Below are 23,923 nucleotides of genomic sequence, written 5' to 3'. Positions count from 1 at the left end.
TTCCTCTCCAAGACCTGCTGATGACCATATAGTGCGAGATATATTGTGTCGATTGGCCTATGCCCATGATAATACAATGGTTGTGTCCTTTTTATGGATGCCATCTCATGTAGGCATCGCGGGTAACGATACTGTGGACAGTCTCGCAAAGGCTGCGTGTGCTCTCAAATTACCAGTGGTACGTACCCCGCCCTCCTTACGTTATTACAAAACTATTCTGTGTTCAGCCATGCATACCCTAACAGTGAATCGTAGAAACACCGAGCGAGCTCACAGTGTCTCCATACAGCATTATGATAACTTCATTGACACCTCACACAAATATCGTCGACACGGACTACTGGTCCGTAGACACAATATAGTGAGTGCTAGACTCCGGCTGGGTTACCGACCAGTGTGGCAGGTCTCCCAGACTGAGGATGTGCCTCACTACTCTACCTGCAAGCTGTGTCACCTCGCCAACGCCAACACACTCGAACATTATTGTCTCGCATGTCCCACAGTGAAAGACTTACTACCACAGGGACAAGATCTAATATATGTTTGTAAATATCTCTTACAGAATGAAAATTTAGATGTACTACTAATGAGTTTTCCACATTTTGGTGGTTGTTAATTAATTTGAATTCTACTATGTCCCACGCAACACGTTTCTTTCTGTAACTCCATAAGTTTATATTTTGTTTACCGCCACTGAGCAAAGCATTTTACTAACTATGCAAATTTCCAATGCATATATCATACTAGTATTGTATCTTGGTGGTGCAGCGTATATTTATGTAATTAAGTATTATCATAATTACATAAGGATTATTTATAAATAGTATATTGTATTGTATATGTGTTATGTATGTGCATGTATACTGTACATATGTATGACATGTGTACTATGTATGTTATCTATTATAATCTACAAATATCTTTAACAGAATAATTTGGATTCATTCATGAGATTTCCATATCTTGGTGACTATTGATTTATTTAGATTCCACAATGTCCTGCGCGACATTCATCACTCTGTAACTGCTTCAGTTTGTAAATTGCTTGCCGCCACTAGGCGTAATAAATTTATCAAATCAAATCAGAGGGTGGTGGGTGGGAGTGGGTATATGTTTTTTGATATTGGCTACCTTCATGGTATGGGGAGAAGGCCCTTGTTAAATATAGAATAGTATACAATTATGCAGTATTTTTCCTGGTACGGTGAAAGTAAAAATTCATGGCTTGTTTATATTAATGGGCAATATAAAAAGGATGATAATCTAGACTTCTGGAAGAATGTTCTTGTAACTTCTGGAATGTTCATACAAACATACATTGTGAAAGATCTCACCCCTCTCCAAGCAGCAGGCGAACATTCCAAACAACACAGTAATCGAAGGTGAATCATCGCAGAGCCATTGTACTTCTGCTGTGAGCCACTGAAACCAGATAAACTTACTTGGACCAAGAAAACAGAAAATATACCAGTTGAAGCTCTAATAAGGTAGTATACAATATATTGAACCCTTATACATGTTTTATCCTACCTGTCATCGTAGTTTTAGTCATGTACTTACTAACTTAGAGCTCTTGTCCAGGTTCATGTAACTGGGTGGGCCATAATAATTAATGTAGAAACAAACCCGTGTGGAATGTTGTGAACTGTAAAGAGTGCATGCAAAGTCGTCTAATAGGTGTAGAAATTAGTTAATTTCAGTACTTGATAGTGAAGGAGGATTGCTGATTTTCACTCGTGTATCATCAGATGTTGGGATGTTTAAGTTGCCAGTCCTATATGGTGTGAGAACCAGAACTTGTCCATAGTAAGGCAATTGTAATCCTAGTTTTGTCGGTATAATCCTATAAATCAGGCATAACTTTTAGATATTAACATATATGGTAAGAATGATGCTTCCAGTGTTATGGTTGGTGTAAATGGGGATGACTCATCCAGAGCAGTTATGTCATTCACCCAAATTCTAGAAACTACCATACTTTAGGGTCTTCAAGACTAAATAAGGAATTAACATTTGGAATGAATCATAGCTTCACTTGATATAGAAAATTTATATAAAGAAATTGAGCAGTTAGTGTCACTTTAGAAATTGTTATTTTAAATTCTCTAGTCATGCTGACAATCCTGATTGATGGAAGTGGTACTGTCCTGCAACATGATTTGCTCCTCCACCACACCCATGCTAAACACTGCAAAATAAATTACCAATAATCTATTGTGTATTCTAAATAAAGTAGTTACATATTTTGGTGATAAGATAGATTGTTGGATATTTTTATTGCTTTGAATAACAGGGATCAAACCATCTGTTGCCCCAGATCTCTTGCAGGATACCCACAGCTCCCAGATAACTAGTAACAGCTAGCTGGATTTGCCTGGAAATCACAAGAGAAAGAAATAGGTTCTGTTTCAATATCACACACACATTTTTCACTTTTCTTCCATTTGGAATGTCTAATTTTTTTTCTTTTTTTTCTTTTTTCTGTGGAATGGTTAGGTTAGGTTATATTAGGTTAGGAGCTATTGGACACTAAGTTTCATGCTAGATATCCATGTTTGCATGATTCTGAAATTTTATAAAGTTATTGTGTTGTTGCTCGGGCATGGGTAGGGTAGGGCAGCGTGAATGAGGTGTTTGGTGTCTTTCGTGCAATGATTGTATCAAAGCCGTTTCTGTAGTCAGGCTTATTCTGTGTTGGTATTGTCATAGCACTGGATGGTAACTTGGAATGTCATGTTAAATATCCATGTTTGCATGATTTTAGAATTTTATCAAGAGTTATTGTGTTGTTGCCTGGGCAAGGGTAGGGTAAGGCAGTGTAAAATGAGGTGTTTTGTGTCTTGAGTAATGATTGCTAGACTTGTGGGGGAGGGGGGGGCCCTGTGCCCCAGTAGGGCCCCTTACTGAGGATAACCGTTGCCCAGACCCATGGAGTGAGGTGTTTTAAAACAACACAGTGTTTAGCGGTAGGAATATTGCACTACACGCGAAGTATCGGATACTTCGTGTAGCGTTAAGATTCCTACCGCTAAGCACTATGTGTTTTTAAAATCCTCACTCCGTAGGTCTGGGCAATGCTTATCCTCAGTAAGTGGCCGTATTGGGGCAAGGGGGAGGGGGGGGCCCTTCCCCTCCACCACAAGTCTTGCACACTATGCTCCATTCTCTGAGCCATGAATGAAACTAATCACAAGGTTTGTCAGGCAAGGGAGAAGGAACTTGTAGAGGGGTGGTTGAGGAAGGCCATTAGAAGTAAGGAGTACCTCAGGTTTGTATCAGGGAAAAATTAATTTTCCTGCAAAAATTACATTTGTTCCGAAGAATACAAACTCTTCGGTACTCCTTACAATAGGATACTTGGACTTAGGAGGGAAGGAAGTTGTTATCTAGCCTGGAAAACCTCCGTAAGGAAATTTTTAGTGTGCTAAGACTTACGTTGACCAGACCCCTATACATTCCCCTAAACTTTGAAGGGCACCCATTTCTGTTCCTAGGAGTGGAGACAGACAGGTTATATTCACTTTTGTACCACTGAAGGGCATGAATTGATTCCCTTGGAATGATTGAGAGCCCTCGGGTGAGGTAAGGGAATGTAGGAGTATGAGAAGGACTTTGGAAAGTTATCACCGTGTTTGCCGAGCCAGAACCTGGATGAGTTGTCAGGCTCGGCTGTGTGCTATTGGGGAGGGGTATGTCATTTCAGGACTTCTTGGGCGGCCACTATGGGGCCCAAGGAGAAGTTCCCTAAAGATTCCAACATTACTTCTTTGAGGTAAAAGGAAGTGAATGTAGTCTGGCTCTTCCAGATACCTGGTTGATTGACAGATTCGTTCTGAAGGTTAGGGAGGTCCCTACTGCCTTCAATTCATGGGCTTTCGCTTTAGGGCAATCAGTGTGGTTCATTGCGTAGGCTCTGCGGATGACTTCCTTGATCCAGTAAGAAATTGAATTCTTAGTGATGGGCTTCGGCTTATCTTTAGTAGAGAAGAACAACCTCTTTAATTCTGGTCTAAGATGTTCAGTTCTCTTGAGGTAGGTCCAGGTGGCTCATACCGGACATAGGACTATATCCGTTTGTTCTCCCCCTACAAATTCGTCTAAGGAAGGAACACTAAAGGACCAGAATCTAGGGTCGGGCTTGGCAGGATCTTGGTTTTTGGCAGTGAAAGTGAAGGAGACCTCTTTCCATCCTTTTGAATGGGCAACTCTATAAGAGATGGCGTGTAACTCCCCTACTTTCTTGAAAGATGCTAGGGCTAGAAGAAAAACTGTCTTCAAGGTGAGGTCCTTCAGATGTGCATCTCGGAGGGATTCGTAAGGGGGACCCCTCAGAGAGTTCAGGACTAATGCCACATCCCATGGAGGAGAACTGATTTTCCTGGGGGGCACGATTTTTTGAAATGCCTGAAGAGCATGGAAATTTCTGGTGAAAGGGCTATGCCCATTCCCTTCAGAGAAAACACCTGATTTAGTGCTGCCCTATAGCCTTGCACTGCCGAGAGGGAGATCTTCTTGGACTTCCTGAGGAAGTGGAAGAAGGAGGCGATCTCAGGAACGGTGGCTTGATCTGGGACTATTTTCCTGGAGTGGCACCATTCTGCAAAGGCATTTTCATTTCCCTTGATAAAGGTTAGCTGAGGAAGAGCGAATAGGAGTGGACATGTCCTCCGCCACCTCTCTGGGAAAACCCTTCTTTAGGAGGATCAGGATCATAGTCTGAACGTGTGAGGATTGAGTGCTGAAGGGTTCTTGTGCCAAGCCCTATTGATAAATTGATGTAGAAGATCTGGTCTTCCCTGAAGGGCCAGGGGCTCTGCTACTGCTAGATCGGGGGCTTCTGGCCACCAAGGAGCGATCAAAGTCATCTGAAGGTTGGATGCATTTCTTGCTCTCTGGAGCACCTTCTGGGGCAAGGGAAACAGTGGGAAAGCGTAGGTGTCTAGGTTGTCCCAACTTTGCAGAAGAGCGTCCTCTCCTGCTGCCAGAGGATCCAGGAGAGGGCTGAAATATATTGGGAGTTGGTGATTCCATCGCGTGGCAAAAAGGTCCACCAGAGGGGAGCCCCATTTGTTGAGGATGAAGTTCGCTACTTCTTGATGGAGGGACCATTCTGTGCTGATGATCTGACTCCTTCTGCTGAGGTGGTCCACCCAGACATTCTTCTTCCCTGGGATGTAGCGAGCTTTGAGCAACACTTGGAGATTCTCAGCTAGATTGAGGATGTCCATAGTCAGAAGGCAAAGGTCCTGGGAGACTGTGCCCCCTTGCCTGTTCAGGTAGGCTACTACCGAGGAATTGTCCGACATATGCCCACTACTTTCCCCGAGTGTGGACCAGGAACCGCTGACGTGATTGTCGTTGAGGTGGGCTCTCCAGCCCTCCTTGGAGGCATCCGAGAACAGGAGGACTTTGGGGGGGAGATGGGCCGAGGGGCATCCCCACGAGCAGGTTGCACGGATCCTTTCCTGTTGTAAGGAGTACCTCAGGTTTGTATCTGGGAAAAATTAATTTTCCTGCGAAAATTACATTTTTGTAGTCAGGCCAATCTGTGTTGGTAGCTAGAGCACTGGTAATTGGAATGTCATGCTGGGAAATTTGGGTTGTAGGTGGGAAATTTTAAAAATGCAAATGCAAAGCAAGTGGTTCTAATATAAATAAACATCTGATTCACTCAAATTGACAATAAAAATATTGGACGTGAGCATTAAGGGAGAGAGACTGGAAGAAGTGGATAGTTTTACATACTTGGGTGTGAATGTGGGAGGAAAGGGAGGAGTGGAGGTGGAGGTAGAATGTAGATTGAGAGAAGTGAGTAAATGCCTTGGTGGATTAAAAAGTGTAATGAGAAATAGACATTTGGGAATGGACGCTAAGAGGAGGTTGTATGAAGGAGTGATGTGCCAACAGCACTGTATGGGGCAGAAACATGGAACTTAAGAGAGGAAGAGAGAAGGAGTTTGAATTTGTTTGAGATGAGGTGTCTGAGAAGTATGATGGGGGTTACTAGGCTGGATAGAGTGAGAAATGAGGAGGTGAGGAGGAAAATAGGGGTGGTAAGGGAGTTGGGAGATAGGGTAGATGAAAGAGTATTGGGATGGTTTGGACACATGGAAAGAATGAGTGAAGAAAGACTAGTAAAAGAGGTATGGAAGGCAGATGTGGAGGGTGTGAACATGAGGGGGCAACCTAGGATGAGATGCAGCGAAAAAAAATACACGGGAGTGACGAGCGATTTCGCTCAGGAAAGTTCCAATGTCGCTCTCACAAATCCAATAGCAGGAGCGATCCCCCACAAAAAAATCGCTCCTGCGGCAAGATTCAACATTTTTCATGCATTATCCATCATTTGTTTTACTATTTATTTATTTATTTACATACATACATACATACATATACCAAGGTTTTTTTCCCCCTTACAAGGGAGGTAGCCAAAAAGAAAAAGGCATAAATCCATTCCCACCCATTCCATCCCTAAATACACTCCCACCCTCCACCCTCCCTCTTTCTTCACTCTTTCTTGTCCCCAAACCATCCCAGTATTCTTTTATCACTCCTGCCACCACTTTTTCCACCCTCACCTCCTCATTTCTCACCATCCATCTTCATAACCCCCACTATATTTCTCATACATGTTTAAATTTCTCCTTTCTGATGCCCTTAAATTCCAAGTCTCTTAACCATTGATGATTTTGTGCATGCATGGAGGATATTTGTATTGATTTGAATATCAACATATATTCGTAAATATTTTGCAGGCTTTCGCAAGGAAACATGGCAGATGTAATTCAAGTTATTTCAGCCCCTATGGTCAATGTAAGGGTGACCAGCTCCTTAACAAACTTTACGTCAGAGAGGAGATTCGACAAGAGTCTGACCATTGGAGACTTCAAGGTGAGTTCTGAAAGTACAAATGAATTCTGGATGAACCAGAGATGGGTACCTTCAAACAGTGATTCTGCAAGACTGATATTGGAGAAAACTATCTCCTTGCTTTATGTTGTACCCATCAACAACCTCATCACCCTGGCCTCCATCTGCTGACATTTGGTATCCAGATTAGGCTCAGTATATATCCTTATCAGTTTCGGTTATTTTCTCCGCCTTATTGCATGAGGAGAGGTGACATCTGGTGACTGCTTCTCTCCTCAGAAAACTATATGGAATTGGAACTGTATTTATGGAGTCCTGTCTCCTTGCCTTAAAGTCATTTATGGTGTTGGCTTTGCTTGTATTTTCATCCAATTTGTTAAATAATTTTTACATCTTTGTGGGAAGATATACTTTTTAACATCTTCCAGATATATATATATATATATATATATATATATATATATATATATATATATATATATATATATATATATATATATATATATATAAAACATTTCTTCCTCATCCTCCTCCTTCTTCTTTCTATCTTGACATCTCCCTTCTCTCTCTTTTTACTCTTTCAATATGGAAAGACCCATTTTTCTCAGAATTTCATTGTATGTCTTGTTGATCATACTTGGGATCATCTTGTTTGCTACCATTTAATTTTTCCTATACAGATTGACCTCTCATAAACAGACACCGGATATCGGATGCAATGGACAAAATCCGCTGGTCCAGTCCGGCAGTCTAAATTTCGCGGGTAGGGTTAATGTGTCCGTTATTTCGGCGTTTGTCCGCTGAGTTGCTGATGGCGTGATGGTGCACACTTTGTTTTGTTTACTATTTAACAAGATCGGGATTGGTGTGGACATTTGGACGTTTATTAGCTGTGTTTGTGGTGTTTTCACTGTGTTGCGGTGTTTTTGGTGATCTCCCCCCCCCCCATACACACAAAAAACACTCCAAATCAACAGATTATTCACATCAACGGACACCATTACCCCCTTATAGTCCATTAATGAGAGGTCAATCTGTATCCTTCTTTAGATCTGGTGACCACACTAATGCTTCATATTCTAGTCTGGGATAAATCACACTTTCACTAATCTTCATGTCTTCCTCCATGTAATGAAGTAATACTCTTATATTTTTCAATAAAGTATAAATCTTTCCTGTTATTTTCTTTGTGACTTTCTGGTGATACTGTAGATTATCCCTGATTGAAGTCCCTGGCTCCTCTCCTTCTTTTGTATTAGTTATTCATTAATTTCCCATTTTATATGTATTATATTGTATATTTTTCTGCTTTGGCCTAGTTCCAAGATTTTACATTTTGCATTGAATTAATTTTCCACTCCTTATTTCATCTAGGTCTTTTACTTTCATCACTTCTCGCTTCATAATCTTGACTTCATCCAGAAGTAAGTTTGTATAGCTATCTATCCATTCATTATATCCAGTGGTGGGCAGCGATAAATTTTGCAATAAAGTGATAATGATAAAGCGATAAATTAGTCCTATAACGATAAAGCGATAAATTTCCAAGATACCTTGAAGCAATAAATCCTGTGATAAATTCAAAAATACTCTATTTTTGCTACTTATGCATTTAAAAACATCTTTTTTACACTTAAAACACCATATCTGTTTGCCGCGTAACAATGAGCCTGTAACCTCCCGCCGTAACGGTTTTTCGTCTTCTACTTTATCGCTGGATTTATCGCGGGAAATTTGAAAGCGATAAATTTTTCTGGTTAAAGCAATATTATCGCTTTACTTATCGCAACACCCACGACTGATTATATCATTTTTATACAATAGGAACAGTTTGAATGCCATTACTGAGCCCTGTGGTACCCCAATTGTCATTTCTCTTAAGTCTAACCTTTCATCTCGCTACTGTTCTCGTACCTTGAATTCAGTGCCCCAGTACAGTGGGTCCTCCTTATACGGTAATTCTTTATCCAGTAAATTCACAGTTACGGTATTTGGTAATTACTACCCTCGATTCTATTTACAATAAGAAAAATTCACAGATATGGTATCTGCTAGATATTTTGAAGAGGAAAGAGCAGGGAGAAGGTATGTCTGCCATATCCTATTATTACACGTTATAATGGGTTCGGTATACGGTAATTTCAATTTGCGGTAAGGTTTTCAGGAATGCATATGTACCGTATAACAAGGACTTACTGTACATATGTATGTGTATGTACTTATATGTATAATGTAATTAACTGTTGCCTCAAGTTTCACATAGCAGAAAACCTGCAGCACAACAGTGGCAGGCATTGGTCCTCAGAACCTTTCACAGATTTCCCTGAAAAGAGACTTTGGACTGTTGCCTGTGTAGTATCCATGTGGGACCAATTCCATGTCACTGGCAGAAAGTGGCAAGGAGAGGAGAACAGTCACCATTTGTCAGCTCTCCATGTATGAAAAAATGTTAGAAATACAATTGTACATGTACATCACCGATTTTCTGGCATCCTGAGTTCCAAAGCCTTGCCAGACCAATTGTTCTACCGAATCACTGGTGGTCACCCTTTTTCAATACATTCTAAAGAAATATTCAATGTAAATTAAATAATTAATTGAAATAAAGGTATCTGTATATTAGAATAAATAACATAAGTTTATTAGAAACCCAAGTTAACAGTGAGGTAATGAGTATACATGTACATATTTTAAAAAGATTTATATTTGTAATTTTTAATGCACAGAATCGCTTGGAGCTGGTAACCGGTGCATCAGCAGGCAGTATGCAGTTGGAGATATTAGATGAGAAGGATAAGCCGGTTTGTCCCATCACAGACAATTCAGCTCTTCTTGGTTCACTACCTATTGAAGATAATTACAGAATTCATGTAAGATTGAATGAGGTCTGAGTAAAAATGTTGAGAGTACAGTAATTACTCGTGCATCTGGACATCTTATCCAAATTTATGCTATTTCCTGGACATCCATATTTTTAGTTTATGGCTGGTAGTGCTGATATCAATTGCTCTCCCAGTGAATACAGTATCTACATCAGAAATGAAACTGATGTGTTTATAATTTTTCTTGTCTCTTAAAAACCACAAACCATGAAAGCCAATTGTATGAGTACATTAGGTTACATAAGTTATGTTGTAGTATAGCAGACTGTTTGAATGTCTTTTTTCATGTATATATTTACCTAGCTGTAGTACACAAGAAAATGGCTATGTTCCTTGGGTCCTATCTACTACTTTCCAATTTATAATACTTGGCCTTAGATTCATGTAAAATTTCAACTTAATCTAAATCCTTGATTTCCAAATATCATATTTAGATTTGAATCCATGTATTGTTTCAGCTTGAGCTATATTACTCTAAGCTGTTCCAACTATTTCTTTACATCCTTTAGCCATGAAGTCTTCCTTAATTTGTTCTCATGATCTCATATCCTTTATCAAGAGATCTCTACTGTCATTGTAATATATACCCTTTAGTGACCTGAATATTGTAATCATATCACCTCTTTCTCTTTTATCTTTCAAAGTTGGCAGATAGCTGTTGCTGGTTAGCTGGGAGCTGTGGGTCTAGTGCAAGAGGGACTTGGGGTAACAGATTGATTGATTGATATATAGACTAAACAACCATGGCTGTTATCTTTTCTGTTTATTGAAAAGAAATTTTTGACTGATTTGAGTTGTTTTCACAAAGTGCTGGCTACTTGTATATTTATATCCTGTATGAAAAGACATAAAAGGAGAGAGTGGAAAAAAGTGGAACTACCCACATTGAAGTGAAGAGAGAGTTTATATGGTAGTGATATTTAGGACAAAGAGAGGAATAGAAAAAGTTGACAGATAGGACCTCTTAATATGAAAGAAGTCATAACAAAGAATTAGAGAAGTCAGGTTGCTTAAAGTATATTAGATATGTCATTTTGTAGAACAAATTAGAAGTAATCCAGCCCAACAGTATAAGTGAATGTGAGGCAAAATTTGATTAATGAAGATAAATGATGGGACCCCTTGAGCATAGCCCCAGCCCCATATGCCACATTTATTTATATATTAGAAGTCCTTCTCTTATAAAAAGGGCTCAAGTCAAAACGAACATCTATGAAAGGTTTGGTCAAGTCGGAGTTTACACCCACCTAATACCTGTCCCACACACATGGCCATAATATATATATAATATACACATATAGTAATGTCCAGATAGGCTTAACTGAATCAGTTTGGATACACAAGTGTTTACTATACTTAATTTTGACATAAAGATAAAAAAATGAGTTGAATTCAATTTGTGAATTTTCAATGAATTTCTTTAATATGTAAAGTTCGATGATTCTTTTAATTTCTATAAATTTTGTATATCACAGGTGACTGACTCTTGTCAGAAGCAGGGAGCATATGATGACCTTTCCAAGGTGGACAAGTTTGAGTTGTCTGCGGACGAATACAACAAAAGGGATGGTTGGTAGCATCTCAAGTCTTACACATCACTGTTATTGAAATTGTGTAAACTATCTCATCATTCAGTAATGTCTAGGTTCTTCTTCTTATTTTTCTTATTCTTAGTCTTCTTGTTCTTATTCTTATTATTATTTTTCTTCTTATTCTTCTTCTTCTATCATTGTTAATATTTTTTGTAAGGCATCTGGTTGACAAGTGGAGTAGTTAGTGAAATGACTGGTGATATTTTATAATCGGAGTATATATAGACACGGTAAAGGAAACATGGACTGGAGGTGAAGCTTTTATTCCTGACGTTTCGTCTATCTATAGACTTTCTCAAGAAAGTCGATAGATAGACGAAACGTCAGGAATAAAAGCTTCACCTCCAGTCCATGTTTCCTTTACCGTGTCTATACAACTTGTTCACATGGATTTTAATCTGAGTATAAGGAAGAAATGTATTGGTGGATTTGAGGAGTGCACATATAGTTCCACTATACAAGTGAATAGGGGACCAGGATGAGTATAGTAGTTTTAGAAAGCCAGTCTGTTAAGTGTAGTAAGGTGTATGGATGTTAATAGGATTAGGAGGAATTGCAGTGTGGGTTCAGAGGGGGAAAAAAAAAGTTGTGCAGACCTGGTTTTTGCATGAAGACAGATATGCAAGAAATTTTTTAGCAAAAGGAAAAGATGTCATTTGGATTTTCATGGATTTAGAGATTTACAACAGGGTTGACAAAAAGACGTTTTCTGGAGGTTTTCTGTGTTGCTTTGCATCCTGGATTTGGTCTGTAGGAAACTGGGTTTTCAGATGGATTTTTTCCCTATTAATATGGGTTCTTATCCAGATTGGATATTGTTGTACAGACTATGGTTGAAAATATCAACTAAGGCCTTTATTGTAATTGGACCAAGGTGTTTTAGATGGTTGTTTGAGATCTTATCTGGATCTTATGCATGGAAATTTACCAATTTGAGAACCTCTGCATTAGGGGCTGAGATAGAACAATCACTCCATTGCCCATGATCTCTCTTGTAGAAGACCTGCATCCTCCAGCTGAGATAAAAGAGACAATGAATAGGAATTGGATGGGTATGGGATGGGTGAAAGGTGGGTGTGTGCCCTGACTAGGCCACCCCTCTTATAAGGTGGAAAGGGCCTTTTGGTGTATTGGAAAGGGAGGTGACAGATAGGGCTGGTGAAAGAGTATTGGATGGTTTGGATACATGGAAAGATTGAACGAAGAAAGATTAGTAATGGAGGTGTGGAAGGCAGAGGTGGATGAAGTGAACTTGAGGGGACAACCAAGAATGAGATGGATGGAAGGGAGAAAGCAGGAGGTAGGTATGAGTGGGCAGTGCATGGAAGGGATGGGCATTGGGGTTGGGAAAGGTTGTGTGTAGATGTTATTTTGATGCAGCCCAAAAGGATTTCTCCCCCGTCTATTCTTATTTTCTGTATGAGGGGACAGAGAGAGGAGGGTCACAGTGTGAGTGAAGCAGCCTTGTTGTGGATGTACTGTGTCTTACTGCATTGCTTTTGACCTGGGCAGTGGGCAGGAGACCAGGATTACCTTTCATCTACAAGGAGCTAAGATGAGAGGGAAACATGGTGGTGGATGAGAGTGGGTACATGCCTTTTGACTTGGCTACCTCCCATATAAAGGGGGAAAAGCCCTCCTCAGTAGATAGAGTATTATTGTTGTTGATATTATTATTAATATTAATATTATTTAGAAAGGCAAGCAAGAATATACATGTGCCCTGCATTTTTTTGTGCGTAAGCCTATAGTTAGAAGCACTTGTATTACTTTTGAAAAATGTAAATAATTTTAACAAGTAAAAATCCAGAAATCTTTAAGAAACACTGTAAGGCCATACATCAAATAATAAGATAACAAGAGATTTTTTTTTTTTCTGATGCAGATGACTTTTTGTCTTATATATGTGGTATTTTATATATATATATATATATATATATATATATATATACATACATTTCATATATGTATACATACATACATATACCAAAGACATTTTCCCCCTACATGTGGGGTAGCAAAATAGAAAAAGGCATAGAAACCACTCCCACCCATTCCATTTCCTATATATTCCACTCCCCTCCACCCTCCTCCCTCCCTCTAATCTTGGCACCTCCTTGATGACGGGTCATCCCTGCATCCTGTCCACTGCCCTGGATCAGAATATATATATATATGATTATGAAGAAAAAAGGTGTTGTTCATAAAAATGTACTTGAATGTTTTGAGCTGTACTTGTCCATGAATGCTAAATATTCCTTTGCAGATAGTGTCCGATCATTTCTGCTGCGTAATAAGCTTGGTAAATACAACCAAGAGGAACAGGCACGCCTTACGGAGCAGAAAGAGGCTGAAAAGAAAGCAGAATCAGATAAGGCAGCCTCTCTAGTAGTTGGAGAAAGATGTGAGGTAATGAGTGTACTGTATCTGTGGGAAGACTAGGGGAGGGAAATATGGGATTCTTGAAGAGCCTTTATTAGACCAGTGGTAAGACATCAATCCTCCACTGGGAATGACAGTAGCTTATAGTCAGATAACATGACCAACCAAAAGGTGGAGAAGCCAGAGGCCAGACACTGTCACTAGGCTAAGCCAACAACTAGTAGATTTAGATGGCTGGCCAATTATCTGGCAGGTAGGAATGCTTAAGTGTCGTATAATGGCCAATCATCGCACATCAGAAATATTAAGAACGGAGTACCACAGGGCTCGGTTCTATCCCCCACACTATTTAATCTATACATGCATGACTTACCCACGCCAGACACCTCAGAAATACAAATCTCTTCCTACGCAGACGACATAACAATCACATGCACACATCGTAACACAGACAAAGCTGCAGAAATAATCCAGCCATACCTTGACACACTCAACACATGGTTCATCACAAACAGACTCAAAATAGCTCCAACCAAATCTACAGCAACACTTCTCACCAACTGGACAAAAGAACACAAATACATACCTCATCTCTACATCAACAACACTCTAATACCACACACAAACACACCGAAAATTCTTGGTGTAACATACGATACATCCATGTCTTTCAAACAACACATCACAAACATAAAAAACAAATGCACACCCAGACTTAACACACTTAAATCAATCACTGGAACAACATTTGGACAAAACAAAGACACTCATATACCACTATACAAACAATGCATACGCTCAGTGTTGAATTATGCGAGTCCTGCATGGGCTCCTAATCTCAGTGAGACACACCACAACACCCTTCAAATCATACAAAACAAAGCCCTAAAAACAATTACAGGCTGCACAAATACAACACCTACAGACCATTTACACCATGAAACAAAAGTCCTCAAAGTCAAGGACCACCTTGACATGAGAGGCACACAAACACTTGCCGCAGCCACCACAAACACATTACACCCGCTACACTACATAGCAGAACACCCACTCACACCAAGAAACATTAAAACAACACCCAAAGACCTTTATCACGCACAGATACTCTCTTCTCTTCCTCCACAACCACCAAATACCAGCCTCCGGAAACATATTCATAATCATATCACTCACCGCTCCATTAACACACTGAAAGACAACACACTGCTGCATGCCAGACCCCCTGATATCCACCCTTCTGAATCCTCTCTCCCACGAAAGGACAGAGTCCACTTGGCCAGACTGCGGTGCGGTCACCACCCAGCACTTCTAAGCTACCAGAAGAGGCTGGATGATCGCGTTGTGAACAGCTGCCCAGGATGTAACACTTCACCCCATACCATACAACACATAATGGAAGACTGCATTATACATAATCGTGCACGCAAACAACACAACATATGCTCTATAAAGGATTTGTGGGAAAACCCAGTTTTGGCTATGGCATTCCTTGGGGAGACGGGACTGCTCGGACAGACAGTCTAGGGAACGACAACAACAACAACTAGTAGATTTAAGGGCCTGTCAATCAGCCAGAGGATTATAATACCAACTTTTAAGGAAGATACAAGTCAAAACCAGTGGAGTGGTGTGTTACTGCCCTAATAAAAACTCTACAGACCTCCATGTTTCCCTTGCCTTGTCATGCCATACCTGTCAGTACAAAGGTTATATTTTGACTTTGGAATGCATTTAACTTTGGCTTAGTTGATGATATGTTAATGTATATGTGGATTGTCAACATGTCTGTTGTTTGAAGGTCCGTGTCCAGGGTGAACCAACACGAAGAGGTGTCGTCATGTTTATTGGGAAGACTCACTTCAGTCAAGGAATTTGGGTCGGAGTGAAGTATGATGAACCACTTGGCAAGAATGATGGCAGGTGAGGTTACAAACACAAGATTTGATAGTTTCATTAATGACATGTTTTATGAATAATGTTTATAAGTTGATTTATTGTTTTAGACAGTGTTAGAAATATAACAATTGCTGCCTCAAGTTTAGGCTAGTGCAAAACCTACAGCTCCACAGTGGTTGGCAATGGTCCTTGGGCCTTCCCGCAGATCTCTATGGGAAGAAATTTTGGACTGTTATCTGTGTTTTAGTGATGTGGGACTATATCAGTATCACAAGCTGAAGTACAGTAGTAGGAGGAAAGGAGCAATTACCAGTTGTCAGCTCTATTTGTGAAAAGTTACAAGAAATGCTATTGAAACTAGAGAGAGAGAGAGATCCTGGGCCCAGCCCAGAGACTGATTAATTATCAGCCCTATAGGACAACACCTGATGGAGGTGAGGGGGAGTTGACGAGTTTTGAAAATGGGAAACTGTGGTCCATCTTGCAGGATCACCACAAGTATGTCATTGGTCCCACAGTGTTAGGAAAATCAGTAAGAATATTTGTACAAGTAATGTAAAATGTAGGTCATGTACCCATTCACAAGTACCTTTGATGTGTATGTGTATATGAATATATATGTGAGAAATTCACTAGTGGACAGCATCATCAATCTGATCATTTTTATGACCGTCACATGCAGGACTTGAACCTACCTCTCAGAGGCCATAAGGCTACTGTGCAGCGCTTTAACCCTCTCAGCTACAGAGGCTACAAAAGTCTGGGAACTCGGAACCATACTGGTTCCTGAGATTAGGAAAGATTGCTCTCTGCGGCCCCATTTCCTTTTTCACCAGAGACCTGAGCCCACTCATAGGAGGGGGTAAAGACTGTAACAAATCCCTTTCACTCTTCACCATTTGTAACTATGTGAGAAATTTGCAAGTGGACAGTGACATCAAACAGATCATTTTCATGACTGTCGCATGCAGGACTCAAACTTGCAGCCTCTATAGCTGAGCAGGTTAAAGCACTGCACAGTAGCCTATGGCCTCTAAGTGGTACCTTTACCCTTACAAGTACAGGTAAACGTCGACTTACGATGGCCGCGACTTACGATTGTTCGACTTTACGATGACGACGACGACGACGACGATATGATAATTTAACCCCTTCCATACGGTGCCGCACACATAGGCGTCATGAGGAGCAAGTAGATTCGCGACGCTGCCATATCGGCGTCTTGATTATATTTATTGTAGTCGCCCCTGTGTTTTTACATTCTCTCAAATGTGCCCTAAATCCCATTCTCTGTGGTTTTCAAAATTCGCGGGTGAAAGAGAGAACGATCGATATAAGCGGTGACTATATTTTATGATGCGAGTATTATTACGTCACGTCGTACGGCTGGCATTGGCTGCTGCCCGCGAGATTTAAGGTCCGTACTGAAAATACATATTATAGTGTTTGAATATGGTAAAAAGGATAAAAATAATTAAATAAACTACTGTACATGTTTAATAGGCTATATTCAGTATCTCTGGTGGTGAATATACAGGTAGGCTAGGTACAGTGACCACGGAACAGAGTGGGGATCGACTTACGATGAGATCGTCTTACGATGGCTCTATCGAAACCTAATGCCATCGTAAGTCGACGTTTACCTGTACATACATATACCAAAGGCTTTTTCCCCCCTTACATGGGGGGGTAGCCAAAAAGAAAAAGGCATAGAAACCACTCCCACCCATTCCATTTCCTATATATTCCACTCCCCTCCACCCTCCTCCCTCCCTCCCATCTTGGCACCTCCAAGTACAATAGCTAAAATCTGTGAAAAAGTTATCAAAAGTAGATGGACTAAACATCTGGATGATGATGATATGGTTTAACATCACAAACTCCCCCCTATCGGAAGGCTAGGACAGTGCCCCTCACAGAGGACTTTGTAGCATAGAATTGAATGAACCATGTCCTTGGTTCAACTTTGCTGGTGGCAGGATTTGAACCGCCATACCCTCGACCTTTGTCACAAGTAAGGACACCCTAACCCACTCAGACAGGAAAAACAATATACTAAATCCAAAACAGTTTGGTTTTAGACAGGGAAGATCATGTGCCACAAACTTGATTTGTTTTTATTCAAGGTTAATAGATATAATGCAAGAAATGGACAGATGGGCAGACTGTGCTTTCCTGGATGAAGTACCACAAAAAAAAAAAAATATTAAGAAAAAACAAAACAACAGAAGGTGTAGACGGAAAATTACTGAAATGGAAGATTTCTTGCATGGGAGAAAAATGAGTGATACTTAGATATAAAAACTTGACCAGCAAAGAAGTGATAAGTGGAGTCTCACAGGGTTCAGTATTGGCTCAGATAACATTTGCTATATATATATATAAATGACATGGATGAAGGTGTAGAATATTAAATGAACTTTGCAGATGATGCAAAACTACTAAAGAAAGTAAGTACAGAAAAAGACTGTGAATTACTACAGAGAGATCTGCACAAAGTCTGGGAATGGAGTCAAATTTGGAAAGTGAACTTCAGCATTAAGAAATGTAGTATAATGGAAGTTGGAAAAAGTAAAAATGAATATCAGGACAATATGAAATCAGTACAAAGGAAGTGAAGAAAGTTAGTTCCAAAAAGTACATAGGAGTAATTATCACCAAAGGCATATCCTCAGACAAACATATAAACAAAATAGTTGGAGAAACCTACAATTTACTAAGATCAATAAAGGTGGCTTTTAATTACTTGGATGAAGTGGTAAAAAAAAATACTAGTCACACTGTTAACCACTTCTATACGGTGACGCCTACGTAGGCATCATGATGAGCAAGTGGGTACACGATGATGCCGACGTCGGCGTCTTGATTATATTTATTGTAGTCATTCTCTCTAAACTGGCTTCATCATATTTTCTATGGTTATCAAAATTCACGGATGAAAGAGAACAAGCGATTGAGCAGTGACTTTATTTTTTATAATGCGATTATTATGACGCAACATCGCACGTCTGGAAGCTAATGCTGCAATACGTGCGATGTGCCCCGAAGTGAAGTGGCTAAGACCAAGACTGGAGTACACTGCGACACTATGGACACCCAGTACAAAAAAAAAAAAGAATACAAGGAAAATAAAATCCAAAGAGCAACAACAAAGAGGGCCCAACACTTTCAAAATTGACATACAAACAAAGATTGTCTAAACTGGAACTACCAACCCTGGAACAAAGAAGAGAAAGAGGCAATCTATTGTCCATTTACAGAATCATGAAAGGCATGAAAGTCCTTGACAGAGAAGACTTATTAAAGTGGGATAAAAGGAAAACGGAGGACATAAAAAGAAACTCAAAAAAGATAATTATAGAAGAGATCTGAACAAAAAAAAGTTTTTTGTCAGTGAACATGAAATAAGCAATAATTATTATTACATCCTTTTTCCCCATTTAGTTGCAGTGATTGTTTATTAAAGAAAAACAAAGGGACATGAAAAGAAACTCAAAAAGGATAGTTATAGAAGAAATCTGAAAAAAAACAAAAAAAAATCCATACAGAGTGGTGGATGTCTGGAACGAACTTGATGAAATAATAGTGTTTGCAAACACCATACAAGAATTTAAGAACAAACTAGATGTGAGATACAAAGACGGGTCACTACAAGCATAGCTCCCCTTGTCATATAATACAACTAGATAAATACAGAGATCTATGTGTGATTCGGAATGACTGCTATAGGGATGCAGGCTTTTAGTTGGTGAACTTGAAATAAGCAATGATTACTATTACATCCTTTTTTCCCCATTTAGTTGCAGTGATTGTTTATAATTAAAAGTATGTACATGCATACATACATATACCAAAGGCTTTTTCCCCCTTACAAGGGAGGTAGCCAAAAAGAAAAAGGCATAAAAACCATTCCCACCCATTCCATCCCTAAATACACTCCACTCCCATCCACCCTCTTCCCTCCCTCTTATCTTGGCACCTCCTGGATGATGGGTCATCCCTGCATGTTGTCCACTGCCCTGGGTCAGAGGTAGTGTCGCAAGACACAGCACATTCACAGCAAGGCTGTTTCATTAAATTTGCGACCCCCCTTCTCTGTCTATTCATTCAGAAAAGAAGATGGGGAGAAATCCCTTCAGGCTGCGTCAAATTTTTCTCACACATACTACCTCACCCCCCCATCTCCCCACCCATTCCACCTCATGCATCACATCAACATCCATATACAACCATTCTCCATTCACTCCTGTCTTCTGTCCTCTCCCGTCCTTCCTCAACAGACATTCCCCTCTTCCCCAAAGCCCCTTTCACCCCATCCATCCATCATATCCTGGGTCACCCCCCTCATGTTCACTCCCACCACATCTGCCTTCTATACCTCTTTTACTAGTTTTTCTTCACTCATTCTTTCCATGTGTCCAAACCATCCCAATACTCTTTCATCCACCCTATCTCCCAATCCCTTACCACCCCTGTTCTCTACCTCACCTCCTCATTTCTCACTCTAGCCTAGTAACCCCCATCATACTTCTCAGACACCTCATCTCAAACACATTCAAACTCCTTCTCTCTTCCTCTCTTATGTTCCATGTTTCTGCCCCATACAGTGCTGTTGGCACAATCACTCCTTCATACAGTCTCCTCTTAGCATCCATTCCCAAATGTCTATTCCTCATTACACTTTTTAATCCACCAAGGCATTTACTCGCTTCTCTCAATCTACATTCTACCTCCTCCTCCACTCAACCCTTTCCTGCCACATTCGCACCCAAGTATCTAAAACTATCTACTTCCTCTATTCGCTCTCCCTTAATGCTCACTTCCAGTCTGCTGCCACTTTCACCCTTTGTACATCTCATCACCATACTTTTACCCACATTTACCTTCAAATTTCTCCTTTCACACACACTCCCAAACTGTCGCCAACTTCCTCAATCCCTCCTCTGATCCTGCTATAAGCGCAGTGTTGTCCGCAAACAACAGCTGGCTCACCTCCCATTTTTTTCCATTTTCTTTAAACATCTCCAACCCCTGACCCACCACCCTTGCATTTACCTCTCACACCACCCCATCCATGTATAAATTGAACAACCAGGGCAACATAACACATCCCTGACGAAGTCCCACCTTTACCTCGAACCACTCACTCTCGCCATTTCTAATCCTGACACATGCTCTATTACTCTCGTAAAAGCTCTTGACAGCTCCTAGAAGCTTTCCTCCTGTCCCATATATCTGCAAAACCTCCCACAGTGCCTTCCTGTCTACCCTGTCATAAGCCTTTTCCAGATCCATAAAAGCCCAAAAAACATCCTTACCTTTTCCTATAGCTTTCTCACATATCTGTCTTACCACAAAAATCTGATCTACACAACCTCTACCTGTCCTAAATCCACACTGTTCCTCGCCAATTACTCCCTCTGTTCTTCTCCTAATCATCTCCTAATCCTCTCAATAGTATGTGCATATTATTTATTACCAATACATTGAGCATGTTGGACATAATTTTACAGTTATTATCTTATTTGTGTATCGTAAATTGAGTTGTCGTATGTTGCTGTAGCTATTGAGTGTCAGTTTGTGTCTAGGAATATTTTGCTCTTCATTTAAAAATATTTTGCTAATCACTCATGGTAATGAATAATTTAGAATTAAATATCTGACATTAATTTATTTATCTTTTCTCTGAGCAGTGTAGGAGGAAAACGCTATTTTGAAGCACCTAACAAGTACGGAGGCTTCACACGACCTTCTAACGTGGAAATGGGCGATTTCCCTGAAATTAGCTACGATGAGGAGGATGAAATGTAAAATAGGACGAACTCCTTGTTTGATTTTTGTTTGCTTGAAGTGGGTGTATAAATGTCGCAAAGAAATGCACTAGTAATAGAGCACCAGGTTAAACTTTTTCTTGAAGCAATTATGTAAATGGGAACCCTTTTATTTGTGTCCCAAAGGTTAAAAAAAAGGAACAAGAATTTAGTTTTCTTTTCCATGATACATTGTGTCAGGTTATGTTTATCCACACACTATATGAAATAACCTGTGATGTAATAAAAACGATTAGTCAGAATCCCTGTAAGAGAACATTTCCAAGATTATATTAACCTTTGAAAGATTCTAAAGGTATGAGTGTGATGGTCTCTTGATATTTCTATGATTGGTTGTGCTGCAAATGTTGACATTCCAATAGGATTATGTAAAGATTAATTATGAAATGGTATCCTAGTTTTGTAATATACCTTGTTCAGAATTTATATTATTGGTCTACAAAATCTTTCAGACTAGGGATCTTGTTAGAATAATCTGATTTTTTTGCAATTCCATTAATTGTATAGATAAATTTGTCTTCAGGAGATTGAAAGGTGTTGAGAATTGTACCAAATGTATTTAGTAAAATTGTTTGGTTGAATGTAGGTAAGTTATTTATAGATGAGTATGCCACTATTGTTTGAAGGAATGATGAGTGAACAGTGCAGGAAATGGTATTTGTATGTAAATTTGTCTTCATCATTAGGTAAGTCAACAGAGGGATGATCCCTTATCAAATGTCTATATTGTCATAGCATTGACTATTATGATACTCATGAGAAATATATGTAGAGTTTGGTCTGGAAATACATAGGTTACTTTAAAAACTAGCATACATTTGTGTTTCAACCCTCGTATTAAACTTTTTTAGGTTTTGTATGTTACATATAATACATACATATACCAAGGCTTTTTCCCCCTTACAAGGGAGGTAGCCAAAAAGTAAAAGGCATAAAATCATTCCCACCCATTCCATCCCTGAATACACTCCACACCCCTCCACCCTCCCTCTTATCTTAGCACCTCCTGGATGACGGTCATCCCTGCACCTTGTCCACTGCCCTGGGTCGGAAGCAGTGCCACAATACACAGCACATCCACAGCAAGGCCGCTTCATTACATCGGCAACCCCCCTCTCTGTCCCCCCATGTATAAAAGGTGAAGACGGGGAGAAATCCCTTCGGGCTGCGTCAAATTTTGCTCACACATACTACCTCACCCCCCACCTCATGCATCACATCATCCATATACAACTATTCTCCATTCACCCCTGTCTTCTGTCCATATAGTAAGATGTAAATATCAAAATTTTGTATTCATTATCTTTGATAAAACTGCTGGTAGTTTATAGATTTTATTTCACTTATTATACACACACATCCACACATACACAGATTGAAGGATGTAAGCAAGATTGGGAAAGTACAAAGGACTGCTACCAAACAGGTTCCTAGCCTAGCAGATATACCTTATCTGCCAATTTTGTAAGATCAAAGAGAAAGGTGATATGATTACATTATTCTGGTCACTAAAGGGGATAGATTGCATTGACAAGGGATCTCATGATTAAAGATGTGAGGGCTTTAAGTGGTAATGTAAGCAAATTAAGGAAAATTACATGTCTAAAGCATTTGAAGGAATAGTTTTCCATAGAGATGCATAAATATTGAATAGCTTAGAAGGTTAGAGCCAAGGATAGAACAATACATGAATTCAAATTAATTACAATTTGAAATCAAGGATATAGACTAAGTTGGAACTACATGAATTTGAGACTAGTTATGATAAATTGTAGAGTACATGGGACCCAACAAGCATTGATCTTCTGTATGCAGTACTACAATTAGGTAAATATGCTGGCTCTGCCAACTTTGAAAGATCAAAGAAAAGGTAATATGATTACAGTATTCAGGTCACAAAAGGGGATAAATTACATTGACAGAAGTGATCTCTTGATTAAGGATAGGAGGGCTTTAAGAAATCATGAGAACAAATTAAGGAAGACTATGCCTAAAGGATATAAAGAAATATAGTTTTCCATATACGGAGAATGGTTGTATATGGATGATGCTGTAATGTATGGAATGGGGTGAGGCTATGTGTGAATGATATTCTGATGCAGCCGAAGGGATTTCTCCGAGTCTTTTCTCTTTTTCTGCATGAGGGGGATGCCCATTAAATGAAGCAGCCTTGCTGTGGATGTGCTGTGACTTGCTGCATTGCTTCTGACCCAGGGCAGTGGGCAAGATGTAGGGATGACTCATCATTCAGGAGGAGCCAAGAAAAGATGGAGAGAGTGGAGTAGGTGGGAATGGATTTATGACTTTGATTTTGGTTACTTCCTTTGTAAGAGGGAAAAAGCCCTTGGTATATGTATGTTTTGTGTATACACACACATATACATAGATAATTGATATAGCCTGAGCTGGAGCAATACATGAATTCAAATCTAAATATGATAATAGAAATCAAGGATATAGACAAAGTTGG

General features: G+C 39.7%; 1 protein-coding gene across 2 annotated transcripts; it reads left to right on the top strand.

The window, feature by feature from the left end:
• The first annotated feature begins 1,329 nt into the window (after nt 1-1,329).
• Nucleotides 1,330-23,047, top strand: LOC143038628 (tubulin-folding cofactor B-like). Of its 2 annotated transcripts, none has more exons than XM_076208094.1 (7): nt 1,330-1,487; nt 6,756-6,891; nt 9,597-9,755; nt 11,228-11,321; nt 13,611-13,753; nt 15,525-15,646; nt 21,316-23,047. In XM_076208094.1, the coding sequence occupies exons 2-7, from the start codon at nt 6,772-6,774 to the stop codon at nt 21,431-21,433; spliced, it is 756 nt and encodes a 251-aa protein (XP_076064209.1). In that variant the 5' UTR covers nt 1,330-1,487; nt 6,756-6,771; the 3' UTR covers nt 21,434-23,047. The 2 variants fall into 2 exon arrangements, with proteins under 2 accessions (XP_076064209.1, XP_076064211.1); XM_076208096.1 differs by having other exon boundaries at nt 1,331-1,487; nt 9,597-9,740.
• Nucleotides 23,048-23,923: the final 876 nt, after the last annotated feature.

Source organism: Oratosquilla oratoria, chromosome 24 (genome assembly GCF_046742065.1).
Source record: "Oratosquilla oratoria isolate Oo_2021 chromosome 24, ASM4674206v1, whole genome shotgun sequence".
NCBI classification, from domain to species: domain Eukaryota; kingdom Metazoa; phylum Arthropoda; class Malacostraca; order Stomatopoda; family Squillidae; genus Oratosquilla; species Oratosquilla oratoria.
This window is presented reverse-complemented; position numbering and strand designations above follow the sequence as displayed.

What these genes read in the sequence shown, in the direction of transcription:
- LOC143038628 (XM_076208094.1), top strand. Translation starts at nt 6,772, where the DNA reads ATGGCAGATGTAATTCAAGTTATTTCAGCCCCTATGGTCAATGTAAGG. An exon ending in TGACCATTGGAGACTTCAAG is followed by an intron (nt 6,892 to 9,596) that starts GTGAGTTCTGAA and finishes TTTAATGCACAG; the next exon opens with AATCGCTTGGAGCTGGTAAC. An exon ending in TTCATGTAAGATTGAATGAG is followed by an intron (nt 9,756 to 11,227) that starts GTCTGAGTAAAA and finishes TGTATATCACAG; the next exon opens with GTGACTGACTCTTGTCAGAA.